Below are 15,371 nucleotides of genomic sequence, written 5' to 3' on the forward strand. Positions count from 1 at the left end.
CTTCTGTTTGGCTCTCAAAGGAGAGACATGCCTATAAAGTAGTTATTGTATTGAGTATCAAGCTGCCCCCTCATCATGGATGAGTGAGTGCTGATATTCCAATAACTCAGTGGGGAGATGACGACGTTAATTTGACCGAAGCAGGAAAAAAAAAAAAGTCATTACATCAAGCCTCCGCATAAGCCTTGGTTTAATCACACAAATTGACTTTTATAAGGAGACGCGGGGCTGTGTATTCCACTGTGGTGGCTTGAAGGCATTTTAATAGGAAACTACATAAAATATAGTGACACAGTTTAATCCACTGGGTCTGGAGGTATTAATCTTCATTGTGAATGTGGGGAATGAGCACACAGTGGAGGAAAGACAGACGAGTAAAACAATATAAACTTGCCCCGCAGCTCGGAAGATTAGAGAAAACGTGCACGTGAGTGAAATAACACACGGTACAGTGGTTGTCTAAAGATAATAAAGAAAGGACTGAGTAAGCAAGGAGGTCTCTCTCACTAAATAAATCACAAGGGCACAAGAGAAGAGATGAATTTGTATCTCCCTTAAAATCGATTCCTCAATCTCAAATCTAACACTTTATGCCTTTCAGAAGCTTTTCCATAAAAAGACACAAAGTCACGAATCCTTAACTTTTCTCTATCATTTCCTGATTTCCATTGACAAGGGGGAAGACAAACTCTGCAGGGGGGCATGATGGAGCAGGAAATGGGAGTCTTTACCAGCTGTTTATTGTCTAGCGAGTCTTACGGCTCTAATTCAAACTCTGCCGGCACCGCAGGAAGGCTGCGGGCCAAAATCCTCCAGCGCAGGCGGCAGCCGCCCTCTTCAGTCCACTGCCGCTGAGTTAGTTTGCATCGGTGCAAATTGCTTTTTTAATTACAGACATGGAGGAAATGCAGCATGCTGCCTCCTCGTCAGAGATGGTGCTCACAGGGAGCTACTTAGCGTCATGTTTCACACACTGCAAACAACTGGTGAGGAATGAGATGGATCTGCCGCTGTGGTGTGACATTGTGTTATTCTATATGAAAGATGATGATAACTGATTTTTTGAAGAGTTCTGCATTCAGCAGAGTAACCAAGTTATAATTGTTCAAAAAACACACATCGGTCTCAAAAGTTCTATTTAAGACTTTGAGTGTTTCCGCAGCATTCTTCACTCTTGACATGAAAACACATTGAAACTCCCTTCAGCCAGTAAATCATGGTATCTGATTTATACAGATGTTACCGCCTACCTTCTGGTTCTTCTCATTAAATTCCTTTGCAAGAATTACATATCTCCAGCAGGATAACATCGGTTTGGATTATGTAGAAAAAATGATCCATCAATCCAATCAGTCAGTATATACATGTATATCCTCACCTACAGGAAACAAAGTCAATATTTCTGTTGAGCTTAAAGATTCTTTTAAGCTTTGACTGTGAGAAAGCCAAGAAATCCCACAGACTGTGCAAGTTCAACAGGTAAAACCCATCCCTGTGTAAATTTGACTACATGAACATACTGTATAAGGACTGAAATGTAATTACAGTGAGCACAAAGGGTCTCATGAGGGTGAGATTTCCTGCATCTTTTAAGCCAGATTTTGATCCAAAGCACATTTGGATAAGACTGGTGAGCAAGAATTTGTCTTGAGCTTAAAAGTCCCACATATTAAATTCTGAACCTTAAAAGTTACCACAAGTTGTATGATTTTTGCCTGAGTTTACTTTATGTATGATGCAGAATATATGAGCCAGAAGTATTCCTGGTAGCAATCCGAGCAGGGACGTTTCTTGCAACTCCCTCCTACTAATTTCGTGCAAAATCTCCAAAATACAGATTTAAAAACAATATATCATCTGTTTCTTGTGATAGACTAAAAGTGTCCTCGATCCATTTAAGACTATTTCATTCACTTAATGTCCACAAGCACTGAAGTTACTGTTTGTGCAATGCCAGCCAAAGTTTCCCCTGCAGGATGCTCATCTCTCATATATATCCAATTTTTAATCAAAAAATAATAATGTGATGTGTTCAGTGAAGTCAGCCAGCTCGTTGCCTGTTTTGAGGAATGGGCTTACTAAATCCTAACATATGATTTGTTTAAAACTCATATTCTTTGCTCCTACTGCAGTGTTAGCTCAGCCTTCATATTGCTTTTACCCTTGAGTTGAGTCAAATAAAAGTTAGCTTGCATTTATTTTTTTAAAGCATGAGTTAAATATACACCTGAATTTGAGGCAGTCCAATCAGTAACGGTAATTTACCCTAGGTCTACCTCTCTTATGTGTATTTAAGTTTGTCTCATCTACTGATTAATTATTGTGGGAGACACGGTCATAAACATGTGGGGCTACGACGGCAATCTCTTCACCACAGACAGAGAGCAAACTGGGAGTCGACCATTTGGATCTTTCCTGATTGATCTGTCTTGCTTTCGAAAATCAGGGTTTTTCCTGCGGCCGCCTCCGTCCAATTTCTAGCCGCCTCTGCCCCAAGACAATTTTAGTACAGTGGAAACAGCTCATTGTTTACGTTTAGCGGTTGATAAGAATTGCTTGGCTTCTGTATGATTGTCCTGGAACTTGAGGGAAAGGAAAGTGCCATCAGACATATGTCAAAACTCAGGCAGGGTAAAAACAACAGAATTTGTGAACTATGGAGAGCTGGATGAGATGGCGAGGCGCACAGGAATGATAGAGACACAGAGTAGAGCAGTAAACTACTGACTAACCTATATGCGGTCCAAACATGTCTGAAACCCCCCAAAATGATCGCTTGTAAACAGACTTGGTGGAGCAGTGCATCCCCCCCCACTCTGACGGCTCGGTACCACCCCCGCCAACATTTTTGGCCGGGAAAAACCCTGGAAATTCACTTTGATCAGGAACAAATGGATCTGCTGCCTCCACTCACAGTCTCAGTCTCTCTGGGACTTTGTTATCGCTCTCTCTCACACGCACACACACACACACGCACACACGCGCACACACACACACACACACAGCGATTGAATTCAAACCCCAGATGAAGACTGTAACATACAAACATGCAAAAGGGCAGAGTGTTGTTTATCAATGATAAAGTAACTTTTAAAATGCTCAAATATGTCAAATAACAAGCATCTGACCTGACCCACCATATAACAGAGCTTATAGATTTCTGTCAATGCTTTTGATAGAATAAATACGTGTATAATTATGGAGTCTGACAAAAAGTTGAATCTAAGGAGGAACGACAGACGGATACGCTTTATGATCCACACAAAGCAGCTCAATCAAATTTCTCTAAATGTTCAGCAATATTGATTTGAGTGTGAGTGTGTGAGTTTGTGTGTGTGTGTGCGTGTGCGTGTGCGTGTGTTTTAACGTGACGCTAGTAATCAGAGCAAAACCAATGGGAGCAAATCAAACTCTGACATTCATCTCTACGCATATTAAATGAACAGACTGTGCATAATTGCAGGGTTATATCCTTAATATACAAACGTGTCTAACCCCGTCTGAGAGTATGATGGCTAAAGAAGAGGTGTAACACGTGGTTCAGCTTTTCAGTGGGTTTTACAGGTGTTACTTGATGACAATGTCTCCCTCGCTCATAACTTGATTTAGTATTTGGCTGCATCCTCCCACCATTCAAAGACAAACAGATTATGGTAATTGGAGTCCCGGAAATTGCCCACAGGTGTGAATTGGAGCATGTATGCTGCCTCCAGACAGGCACTAAACTCCAGACATTTTCCAGCTCAAATGTCCGGATTGCTTTTGACATTTTCCAGGCCCTTTGAAAAAGATTCTCCATACGTGTAGAACATGTAACTTGGATGACAACACTGTGTATGTCGATGTGCTGTAAACAAAAACACGTGATTTCCGCAGCAGGCTTATGCTGGCCATGTGATGCACCGGCGACCTTTCCAGTGATTGGCTCCAGCTCCCCCATGATCCTCGACGAATAAGCGGTATAGAAACTGTTCTCCACACACCAACTCTAATAACTCACTACATGTTTGTCTGAATGTGAGGCTGCTGCTTCTTTTCTAAGTCTCTGGATGTCTGTGCACCTTTAGGCTGCACAATTCACTATCATGAAATCAGTCATCATCCTCCGGTGTATAACTTTCTGTAGTGAAATGAAATTATTTTCTTTGAAAGCTCATTTAGTAGATAACTGGAGAGACGTCCTCCTACTGAATCTACACACCCAGGAAGTGACAAAGTATAATCCTCATTTGTACGACCTCAGGTCTGTTAGAAACCTCTGCTCTGGAAGCTGAAGCTCAAGGAGCCTCCTCCAGTCCACTTGATTCCAGTCTGTCAGAAAGGGCAGCAGAGGAGCTCACCTGTGCAGGAGTAGTCATCAATCCTGATGTAACCAGTATGGCAGATGCACATGAAGGAGCCGGGGGTATTAACACACATGGTGTTCTCCCTGCAGTAGTGCTTCCCTTCAGCGCACTCATCAATATCTAGAGGAGAAGAGAGGGAGAAGGAGAGAGGAGGACAACAAAGCTGAGTTAGAGGTGGTTTGTTGTCACACTGTATATTCAGGCTGTTGACATTTAATTATCTGCAGATCCATCTGGAAATGTATCTGTTAGACTTTTTCATTAACACATCAACTTAGAGTCAATTAGGTCACATAGATGAATTGACCTTCATGTTAAAACAACATTTGTTAGTAGATTATAATAATCTGTCTTTTAAATGAGAGGCATTCAGTAGCAGTAGCAGCAGCAGTTTCCCCCTTTGAAATGAGTTGTAAATGGCGATGTTTCATTATTTACTGTGAACATTTTAATTTGTCTGAGTTCATCTTTAATACTAAGTATGCTGTATTATGCTTCCTAGTTCTATGGAGAGAAGCACACACACATAATGCTTATACACCCACCCTTATACCTGCAATAGTTTACTGTAACAACTGCACATGCTGTAGATGTCTTAGTTTATCATTTAATTACCTCTCCCAAGGAGGTTATGTCTTCACCACTTTGTCCATATGTTTGTTTGCTTATTAGTTTGCCTGTCTTTAACATCGCCGTATACATTTTCTTTGATTTGTGGATTTCGATGAGAAGAATCTGACATGTTGAGGAGACGGATATTTTAGTGTATGTTGTTGTGCTTCCTAGTTCTATGGAGAGAAGCACCCACACTGCATACTTATACACCTACACTGATATATACTTATACCCTTCAATAGCTTACTGTAACTACTGCATATGTACATACTGTATATGTCTCAGTGTTTTCATATATACATTTCTGGTTAGATGCTAAACTGCATTTGATTGTCTTTGCACTTATATTCTGCTCAATGATAATAACTTTGAGTCTAATCTAACATTCGTTATTCCGAGCCACTCACTGAAATAACTGATGCTATTTTTCTTCCTGCGAAGACAAGCTTGATTTGTATTGAGGAGGAAGCATATATTCAGACTGTGACATCTCCCACTATTCCACTGTACCATATCTTAGTTGTCTGCTCTGTGCTGGGAACCACCTTGTTTGTCTTGGCTGGCTCTTACTACAAAAGGTTCCTAAAGGCTCCTGAGCAGCCAGTAGGAAAGGGCCATTTGTCTTTATCAGGGGAAGATCGACATGCAGGTGCATGAGAGGTGGGCACTGAAGCACTTAAAGGTTGCACCACTCGATTTTCAATCTATTTAAAGTAAAGCACTCCACATGGTGGCTTAGCTGCTTTGCTCCAGACAACTACTCGTCATTCAGTTTATCTCAGCACTTTATTTTATACTTCCAGTTTTAGAGAGCTGTAAGCAGACACTGAGGAGACAGAATTATGACAGAAATATGAATATGGTTATTCTTGTAATGGGATTTAAAGATGGACGACATGACAGATCCTGAAACGCGAAGCAGAAATATCTCGATCAACTCCTGGTGGCTGGCTGCAGTAAAGGTCATAAACCCTGCCCCCCTCCATTTTAGCAGACTGGACATGGAGCAAACTAATAAGTCACAGTACATGTTAGATCATCTCTTTCTCAAAAACGGTTTCTGTCATTTTAGGTTCTTATCGAGTTTTTCCAGTAAGTTTGGTTTCAAATAATTATTTGATGCTGTAGAAACAGGATGAGACGTCGAGATTGGCTCGTGATTGGTCAAGACATCTATACCAAACCATGCAGACTGTGTCTTTAAATTTGTCACAAGCACAAGATAGTGGCTCCCAATTTGGTATATTTTGGCTTTAGTCTTTGATATCCACACAGTCCAAACAGAGAAGTTGAATCAGGCAAAGTAAGTTGATTTACCATGAGTGTCAAAGCACTTTGAATCTCCTGCAACAATATACAGTACATGTCATTTTAAATCCCTACACACCGATAGTAAAGAATATGAAATTAATACAATAGAATGAAGCATGCTTCTGTCATGACGTGAGAAGATTATTTCGATAATTATTATTTCCATAACTCGATGCAGTTTATTGAGCTCCTTCTACTGGAGATAAATAAAACTCTATCACTGGGAATGGTATGAAAACGTAGACTGGTCCTCAGTAGCAACAAGCTGAAAGAAAACCACACTCTTCATTCCTATTCATAACATGGTCTGCGAACGCTGTCACAGAATATCACTCCTCCTCTCAAATTTAAAAGCACTGCTCACCAGACCAGATCTCAGGCCTGTTTTACTCCACGTACCCCTGAGGTAAATACTGAACTGAGGAAGACTGCCTTCCTCTACTTTGAACCACATAATGTGAAGAATCGCAGAGGAATTTAAGACTTGAATGTTCCATCCCAGTGGTTATTTTAAACTTTTATCTTTTAATCTATTTAAATTCTATTTAGCCAAGTCTTTGATGCTGTATATGCTTAAGTCTGGAAGTGTTTGTGTTTATTCTCTGTGCTGTACTCAGGTCTCTTGTGCAAACCCTTTTTGGTGTCATGTTCTAGTGTTTTATTCCTCATTTATCTTGTGACAGATCTATGAAGGTTATCATTCTAATTTGTACATTCAATAGTGAAACATTAGTCCCAGCCTTCCCACATCAACCCATGTACAGGTCTAATCCACCAGATTGACTGAAAAACACCAGCGTGAGCCTGAAGAGTCACAATACACACTGACTGTGTAATGTGCAAGGGTCATTAGTGCCAGACCCACTGAGAATTAAGAACCAGCTCTTCAGCTTAACGGATGCTTAACCAAAATACTTAGCACATACTGTAAAAGGCTGAGTCCAACCATCCTACATTAGAGTGGATCCTACAACCATCCAAGCATTTATATTATGCTTTAATTTCACAATTTATCATCATAATACTTATCATCAACTAATGTATTTACTTTTCGTCACATTTCTTCTGTTGTGAAGCCGAAAGTTTATGTGTTTGTCCATAGCTGTGTCTCAATTCAGGGGCTGCATCCTCAGGAGGCTGCATTTGAAGACCGATTGAATCACAGCAATAAGAGTAGGTCCCATTCCATCCAACTTTAGCTAGGTATCAGCAATAAGGGCGGGACTATGACTTCCCAGGTCTGAATCCAAAGCTTTGATTTCATCTGAATTGTGAAACGTGCAACATGATGAATAAACAGAATATTAAGGCTGTGTTTGTTTTAAAGGCTTCCTGTCCTGTAGTAATTAAAGCTTGCTTAGTGCAGCTTTAAGAATAGCATTTATTAGATTGTCTTTTGTTTTTCCTTCTCCCTCTCATGATTCCATATTTGGATCCATATTAAGTTGTTGCCCTAGCAACAGCTATTCCTGGGGTCTAACTGCATGCCAAACCATCAGACACAAGATGCACAACACTGCTAGGGTAAACAAAATATTCTTGATAATGTGATGCAACCGAATGCAACTCGATGCAAATCCAAGTCGAGCCGAACAAACTCGGCCGTGTGTTTATGCTCCTTGTTCCCAGCGATGGCACAGGTTAAATATCAGCACCTTCTGAAAGACAAGCTACGCAGTCCATGGCGTTATCAATTCATTATTCACTCACTGTATTCAGATCCTGTGAGAGCACAAGAGGACATTCACCCCGAATATGTTCCGTGCCAGATGCCTTTGCGAAGAGCACTTGATATTGAATTTCAATAGATCTGCATTGGCATTCACTCAGCCTGCATGTCCTTGGGAAGAGCGCCGCCCACCACCCTGCACACTAAGAGCTTAGCACCTGCCTACAACTGTGGCATTCACATTTCCTTGGTCTTCCTCCTTTCACGCTTTCATCAATACAGGCTGCCTCCATCTATTCAGAGGCTTCACGGATAAATGAAGCGGGGAGACAATCGCTGGCCACCTATGAAAGTGCTTGTGTCCTTCAGCAAATGAATGGAGCCTAATTAAAACCAGCGACTGGCTTTGAGAGGGAGCGAGCAAAACACATAAATTGTGAAGTAAATAGAAGGGCAGATAGCAGCACAGGTAAAGAGAGGCGGTGGATTATGAGCAGAGATAGAGTCACAACGAGCTGTACTGCAGTGGGAGACAGAAAAGGGGGAGATGTGGCGGTTGGGGAGAGGGTGAATGAAGCAGGAGAGACCCAAAGGGAGGACAGAAGGAGGTGGACAGTAAAGGGCAGGTAAAGTGGAGGATTAAACAGAAAACTGCAGAAAGAGGGAGATTCAGTTTGGAGTGTTTGTGTGTGTGTGTGTGTGTGTGTGTGTGTGTGTGTGAACAGTTTAACAGGAGAAAGATATTTGGATGGCAGAGGAACAGAAGTGAAGAGAATGCAGCAGAAGGTATTAACTGTCCCTGCAAGACAGAAAGCATACGAGCGAGAAAATCCAGTCCGTCCACAGCCACAATGGTAACCTTGAGCAGAGGTCTTAGGTGACAGCTGATTGGCCGTCCCTGCACACCGCTATGATTTAGAGCCTATTAACTGTAAGACACCATCCATCCCGCCCTTGCTGACAGCAGTTGCGTTTGCTAAAACAATATGTTAGGAGGTGAGATGATGAGGGGCAGCACACGTACATGTGTGTGTATGTATGGGGGGGGGCACAATCTCCATCTCCATTAACGCACTCCATTTCCTTGATTGGCCTGTCACACGGACCCTCGTGACGCATCAAGCGAAGAAGGCCGGCCAAAAGTCAGCGGCGGCTTTTATCGCCGAAGTGCTTAGGCTGCTGTTGCAACCCGTTAAATGAATAGAATATGGATTTTGTTCCTTCTCTTTAATAACTCTGACATAGTCATAGCCGTGGAGAGTGGGAATCTTTATAGAGTTTTAAGTCCTTATGTAAGGCAACAATCCCAGCAGGATAGAAATAATGTAGCATTTAGAAAGTTTTATTAAATCAGAATCCCCTGGTTTAGATATTTTGACATATCGTAACATTTAACATCAAGAACCTCGAACCAAAAAGTCGGCGGTTCGATCCCAGGCTGCCCTATCTATATGCCAAAGTGTCCTTGGGCAAGATACTGAATCATGAATTGCTCCTCATAGAAAAAAGTGCTGCCCATAGAAACACTGTACTAAAGTTTGTGAATGGGTGAATGGCATTCAAGACTTGAAAATGGTTATATAAAAACTGACCATAGACCATTTAACATAGCTACTATTAGACAATTTAATCCAGCCTCAGACATCTTACAGTATCTGATAGCTTTTACTAAAAACTAAAAATGTCAAGCTGATTGAGGCGCTTAAGGAGAAGTCATAATCTCCATCGTGATTGGACTTCCCGTTTTATTTTGGTCATATCACTACCCGTAGCCTTCCTGTCCATTTCGGGTCTCCTCCATGTTAGTAGATGGCTAGTCACCAGTTTTTTGCTTTTCAGATTCTGCATTGCCCACACTTTGCCTGTTTTTAAATGCCTGATCCTGACTGACTTTTGTGGATGACATTTAGACATTTGCCTGCATCACGTCCCTGTCAGCCACTTTTCTGTTCTTCTATTAACCTATAGGTTTGCAACACCTGCTTTAGGTGTACTCTCTGTGTTCATTGAGTGGGACACCAGGCTTCATCCTCTGGGGCTCATGATGGCAGCCTGTTGTTAGAGATATTTGACAATTTCAGTCTGAACTGAAGTGGTAAACCAACTATCATGTCTACAGTCATGCAACTAGCGTAGCTAAAAATCACAAAAGGTTGAAATCTTGATTTATCTCAGAGTACAAACAGAATCCCCAGGAATATGTTTCACATTTTCAGAGACGCCTCTATAAAGAAACCCTGAATGAAAAGACGAAAGATTTGACTTCTGTTGCAGAAGCAGGTGGAACAGCAGCGGACCAAGAAGAGGCATCAGGACTGTGGTTCTCTAAATAGTACTACAGTTTACTCTAAATGTGTCTCTGTACCCTGAGTATTAATATCTATGCATCCAAATACACAGCAATACTACACACGTTAGGCCCGAGCGTATTCAGTCAAAAAAAATCCCATTATTGTTAATTTCACAACTATATGTACAGCATGTTAATAGAGAGAATTACAGTGTATCCCTCCCTGCTTGTATAGCATATAGTTTCTAATGGGAAATGGCCTCACTATCTGTGGTTCATACAGCAGTACACCAAGGTCTGGCAGTATGGAGATAACACCGTCATTGCCATTGGACGGCCCACAAAGACAGCCAAATGTGAGCCATTCCACCAGAGGCCTTCCACTTTATCTCTCTTTCTCTCTATCTCCCTCTCCTCTATCCATCCCTTACCCTTACCAGCTCACTTACTCAAGCAGATGGTTTTAAGTAAATGGCAGAGGGACGAGGCTTGCCAAAAATGTTGCCTGATATCCCTCAGTAGCCGGTTCCCTCGTGGCCAGATATAAAGCAATCTGAGGGTAGGCGGAGAGACAAAGCACCCTCCCTGTCGGCCGAACAGCATCTAACCCACTCAGCAAATAATCTCCACTACGATGCCCATGGTCCCACATGGGTGGAGCTAAGTGTCAGAGGACGCTATTGGTTTATGGCTGTGTCACAAGATCAAATATTGAGATCTAGCTGGTGGAAAATAGTTATTTTGTTGAGAGGTGTAGTATCAGGCTTCTAATATAACTCCCAGCAAAATAGTAAACTGACTTTGATGCATTTTCTGTTCTGTTTGTTAAAATGGAGACGACCAACTCGTAGGGTTTCCAGACTTTTCATGGCAGTGCTTTCTCCATATGCGGGGCTGTTAGCTCCTGTTAGCTGCTGCCTATTGGGATATATTACTAGAAACCCATGATAGCTCACGCCTTCTTCCACTCGTGAAACAATGGACATTAAAACAAGCAGATGTTGATGACTTCTTACTCCCATAAGTGGTGTATGGACCCATAGATAAACACATTTTATTAAAAGACCATTCTCCCAGCAGGGTATTATTTATTTTATATTTATTGCAATTTCTCTGTTTCAGGTTTAGTCATTTTCTTCTTCATGCTAAAGCCTGAGTATTAAGGGCTGTAAATACGTATTATTATATAATTATATATATAGTGTATTATTGGGTGTGTCAGGTTAAGACCCTGTAACAAGCTGCATTACTCTAAATAATCTTATAGAAAATTCACAGTGAGGAAAAAACTAAAGACAGAATGGATTTTTTTTTTTGTAGAACAGAGCAGCTCATAGTTTTACTTTCAGAGACATTACCTGAACATGAACCACAAAGTCAGTCTGGAATCTTCTCATAATAATTGTTTTTGTGTCGTTTGATTTGAATAAATTAGAACATTGATTCCTAAAAGAACCGGCTCAGACATGCAATAACGTCACTGACAATTTGAGCAGGAGCAAGAGCCAATTAATATGACAGGATGGATAGGATCCCATTAGCGAGTGAAAATTTAAATTCAGAGATTCATTGTCTAAACACCTGACCCTCACATTGTGATCAATCACTGTGAACCTGCCTCCTGACGAACAACTTGAACATCAAACAACTAAAAGGTGTGTTTGTTCTGTATGTGCGTCTGTTGGTGGAGTTTCAACATGTGAGAATGTGTGTTAGCTTTCTTCTTCCTGTCAATTCAACACACAACCAGAAAATTTCTAAATGTGGATAAAGATACATTTCATCTAGTTAAACACCATTAACTTATTATTTCAGGCAGACATCCATCAGGCCTTGAGTGTGTGTGTGTGTGTGTGTGTGTGTGTGTGTGTGTGTGTGTGTGTGTGTGTGTTTCTACATATATGTAACATTAACCCGGCACTTGACACCATGATTTGTCTCGAGTTAAATGAAGCACTGTGCGTCTTGGGACAAAACGGTCGTGTTTATATGCAGTAAGCGTGAATGGGGGTTTTGCTCTCCATCTCCGGTGTCATCAATCTGGGGAAGATTTTTACACCATGCGTAAATCGATGGAGCATCATCGTCCATCACTCGTCAGTCTGTGACCGAGTGTCGCCCGCAGACCAGAGGTCTAAACAATAAGTTACAAGGAGCAAAGCGGCTATCAGAGCTCTATAAAAGGCTGAGTTGTGTTGCAACATATATTGTTTCTCTCTTCCATTGTTGGTGTTCACCCCTTAGCCCCACCACTTTGCCTAACCCCTTTGTTTTGAGTGGCCATGAAGGGGTAGTGTTGTTCCATTTCTCTATGAGACAGAGGGGTAGTGGCCATCTAGCCCTTCAAACAACGTAGTGTAAGAAGGACCCCCCAAAAAACCAAGGGGCAGATGAAATTGCAGAATGCTTTACGAGCAGACAAAGCAAATCAAGATGGCAACGGCTGCGAACAAAATGGTCATTATGTCAATATTTTTATGATGATGCTCATCATATAATATTAAATCTTGCAGAATAACCATGAAAAACTGCTTAATCCAGCAGGATATCTTATTTTAATCCAGTAGCAAATGTAAATGTAATTGAATTGCTGTGAATCATTATCAATATGCATAATGTTAATGTAGCAGCTGTTTAAAGTGGAGCTAATCTTACATACTTGGAATAGTTTAATTTAAAACCATGCATCCCATTTGACAAGATCTTTTAAAGAAGATTACAAGGCCATGTTTTTTTTTATGTAAAAATTGAATCTGGAAATGATTCAGTAACTTAACAGTGTGTTACTGCACTGATACACAGTGACGTAGAGGTTTTATCAAAGCCGTGCGGGGAAAAACTCCACTTGAGCACAAAGCAGTGGATGAATTAGATGTGATCCCATCTGGAAACGACGGAGCAGAGAGGAGACCCACGTGTCAGTTGAAGGATATTGGTCGAGCGGTGAGCAGATACTGCTATTTGCACTGGAGGGGACCTTCTGGATGATGAGGGCATTGTCTGTTTTGGGTGACATTTCAGTGCGGTCACAGAGGTGAGGTGTGTGTAAACAAACACACGGCCAGCCAGGGTGTGTGCATGTTTGCCCGTGTGTGTGAGAGGGTCAGGGAACTAGCAGGTGGGGAGCCCATGGGGCGCGGGGCTCATCCCGACAGTGATTGGGTTTGGGAGCAGGCCGTGCTCTTCAGTCACTGCCAATTAGCCTGCTGCTACCTTTTGACATTCAAAAGACGGCAGTGGCAATCGCAGTGGCTCACACACTCAGTCATGCCTTACAGGTGATGAAACCCCATTCTGTGTTCAAACAGCCTTGAGTTTATTATTCAGTTATATGACATATGTGGCCATTATCAGATCTACATGAATTATCTCAAGTGTAGTTTACGTGACGTTAAGTAAATAATCTGGTTACTGGACAAACAAAAGAGTGTTTTGATATACTTTCATTTATGCTATAAGTACAAGCTGGTTCACCCCTATAACATAAATACATACACATACACCACTCTGGAAGGAGGCATTGCTGGAGGATTTTTTTAATACTTTAAGTCTGGTGATATTTAATATTTGTCTTATTATCTTCTAACAAGCCTCATATTACAATTTCCTCTAAAACAGAGAGCTCCATTGTTGGCCCAACACCTATTAAAAACACATCAGTGAACCACATTGTTGCACAGGGTGACACATTCTTTCATTATGATAAACACGGCCACTGTAGTTTATATTAAGTGGGCCCCATATACACTGTCCTGCTGCTGTAAACAATAACTACAGCAAATCAAACATGTAATAATAAGCAGCTGAATCCACTTCATGTTCACTAAAAGGTTAACCGCCCGTTTGTTTAAGGAGTTCACTCAGACTTTTCTAAATGAAAACAATATGTTTTTGAAAAAAATTCTAATAGTTACATCATTAACCCTTAGTGCTCCTTTAAAAAAATGTCCACTCCGCACCTTTCAGACACAAAACATCCCCACGATAAAACTCATAAAAACACTAAATATGAATATACTTTTTTCACTTTCAATGGCTTTATTTTTATTTTTTAATAAGTCCTAAATATATAACATATATTCATTCATATTCAGTATTTTAACCCTTCGAATAACTACACCATTTAAATAATACCAACATTTTGTTAAGTGTATCAGCACATTCGGGACAAAAACCTCCCCTCCCTAAAATCGCTATAAAATATTATTATATTAATAGTGATGGGCAACCTGATGAAATGCATGATGTCTTTTCTATGTAGTTCTCTGATATTTCACTTATACCATGTGAATAATGTGAATCCACGCTTCAGTCACAAACCAACAGAATGATTTCCGACTAGGTGGCTGTGCTGATTTGCCAAAGTATTCCACATGTTTCTAGCACTCTATCATGTCTCTGTCATGAGTGACATACTTGGTAAAACTACACAACATGTGGCAGTCAGTGGTGTGGCAGTGGTCAATGATACTTCTCACACCTAAATTATCTGTAAAGTTTGTTTTTTGGAAGGTTATCATTACTACACAGCAACAAATTCAACAGAAAGAGCAGGAAGTCAGGAATTATAGAAATATTAACTAACTGGGTCAGATTTGGTGAGAATAAAAACAAACCACAACTGCCAGCTTGGCTAAATACCAGATTATGTAAGTGTGAAAATGATGACTACAATTTGGGTGAACCAAGCGTTGTTTACATAACTACTAATCTCTGTAGATTAGACTCTGACTGTAAACAGTCTAATGGGAATGAAGGACAGAACTTTGACCCAGTTATCTGTCCACACCAAAAGCACAAAAATATTGGTTGTTGCCCGCAAAGGTTAATTCTTCATCAGATTATATCTGATGGGCTCCAAGATTGTAATCTAACAATTAATCACTATCTATTTGCCTGATTGTTGTACACATGAACAATATTCAAATTAATAATGTCCCTGAAAAATAAAATAAGTTAGTAAAATAAAACTTTCTAGGATATACTCTACATAAATGTAAAATCCTGTCACCTCCTCTGTCTCCTTCTATTTCCTCTATTTACCAGAGTATCATTATGTATTTCACATTTCCCACAAGGACAAGACAAGAAAAACAAAAAAAGTACCACAACAGTCCGTCTTTTTGAGCAATTTCTAAAG

At 40.7% G+C, this 15,371-nt stretch overlaps 1 protein-coding gene across 2 annotated transcripts in view; it reads right to left on the reverse strand.

The window, feature by feature from the left end:
• The window catches only part of nell2a (neural EGFL like 2a), an 81,762-nt gene that overhangs the window by 33,099 nt on the left and 33,292 nt on the right, over positions 1-15,371 (reverse strand). For both annotated transcript variants that reach the window (XM_062390896.1, XM_062390895.1), the window contains exon 13: positions 4,341-4,466. In XM_062390896.1, coding sequence (XP_062246880.1) covers positions 4,341-4,466 — 126 coding nt within the window. The remainder of the gene's footprint in view (positions 1-4,340; positions 4,467-15,371) is intronic.

This window comes from Platichthys flesus, chromosome 6, assembly GCF_949316205.1.
Source record: "Platichthys flesus chromosome 6, fPlaFle2.1, whole genome shotgun sequence".
Taxonomy (NCBI): Eukaryota; Metazoa; Chordata; class Actinopteri; order Pleuronectiformes; family Pleuronectidae; genus Platichthys; species Platichthys flesus.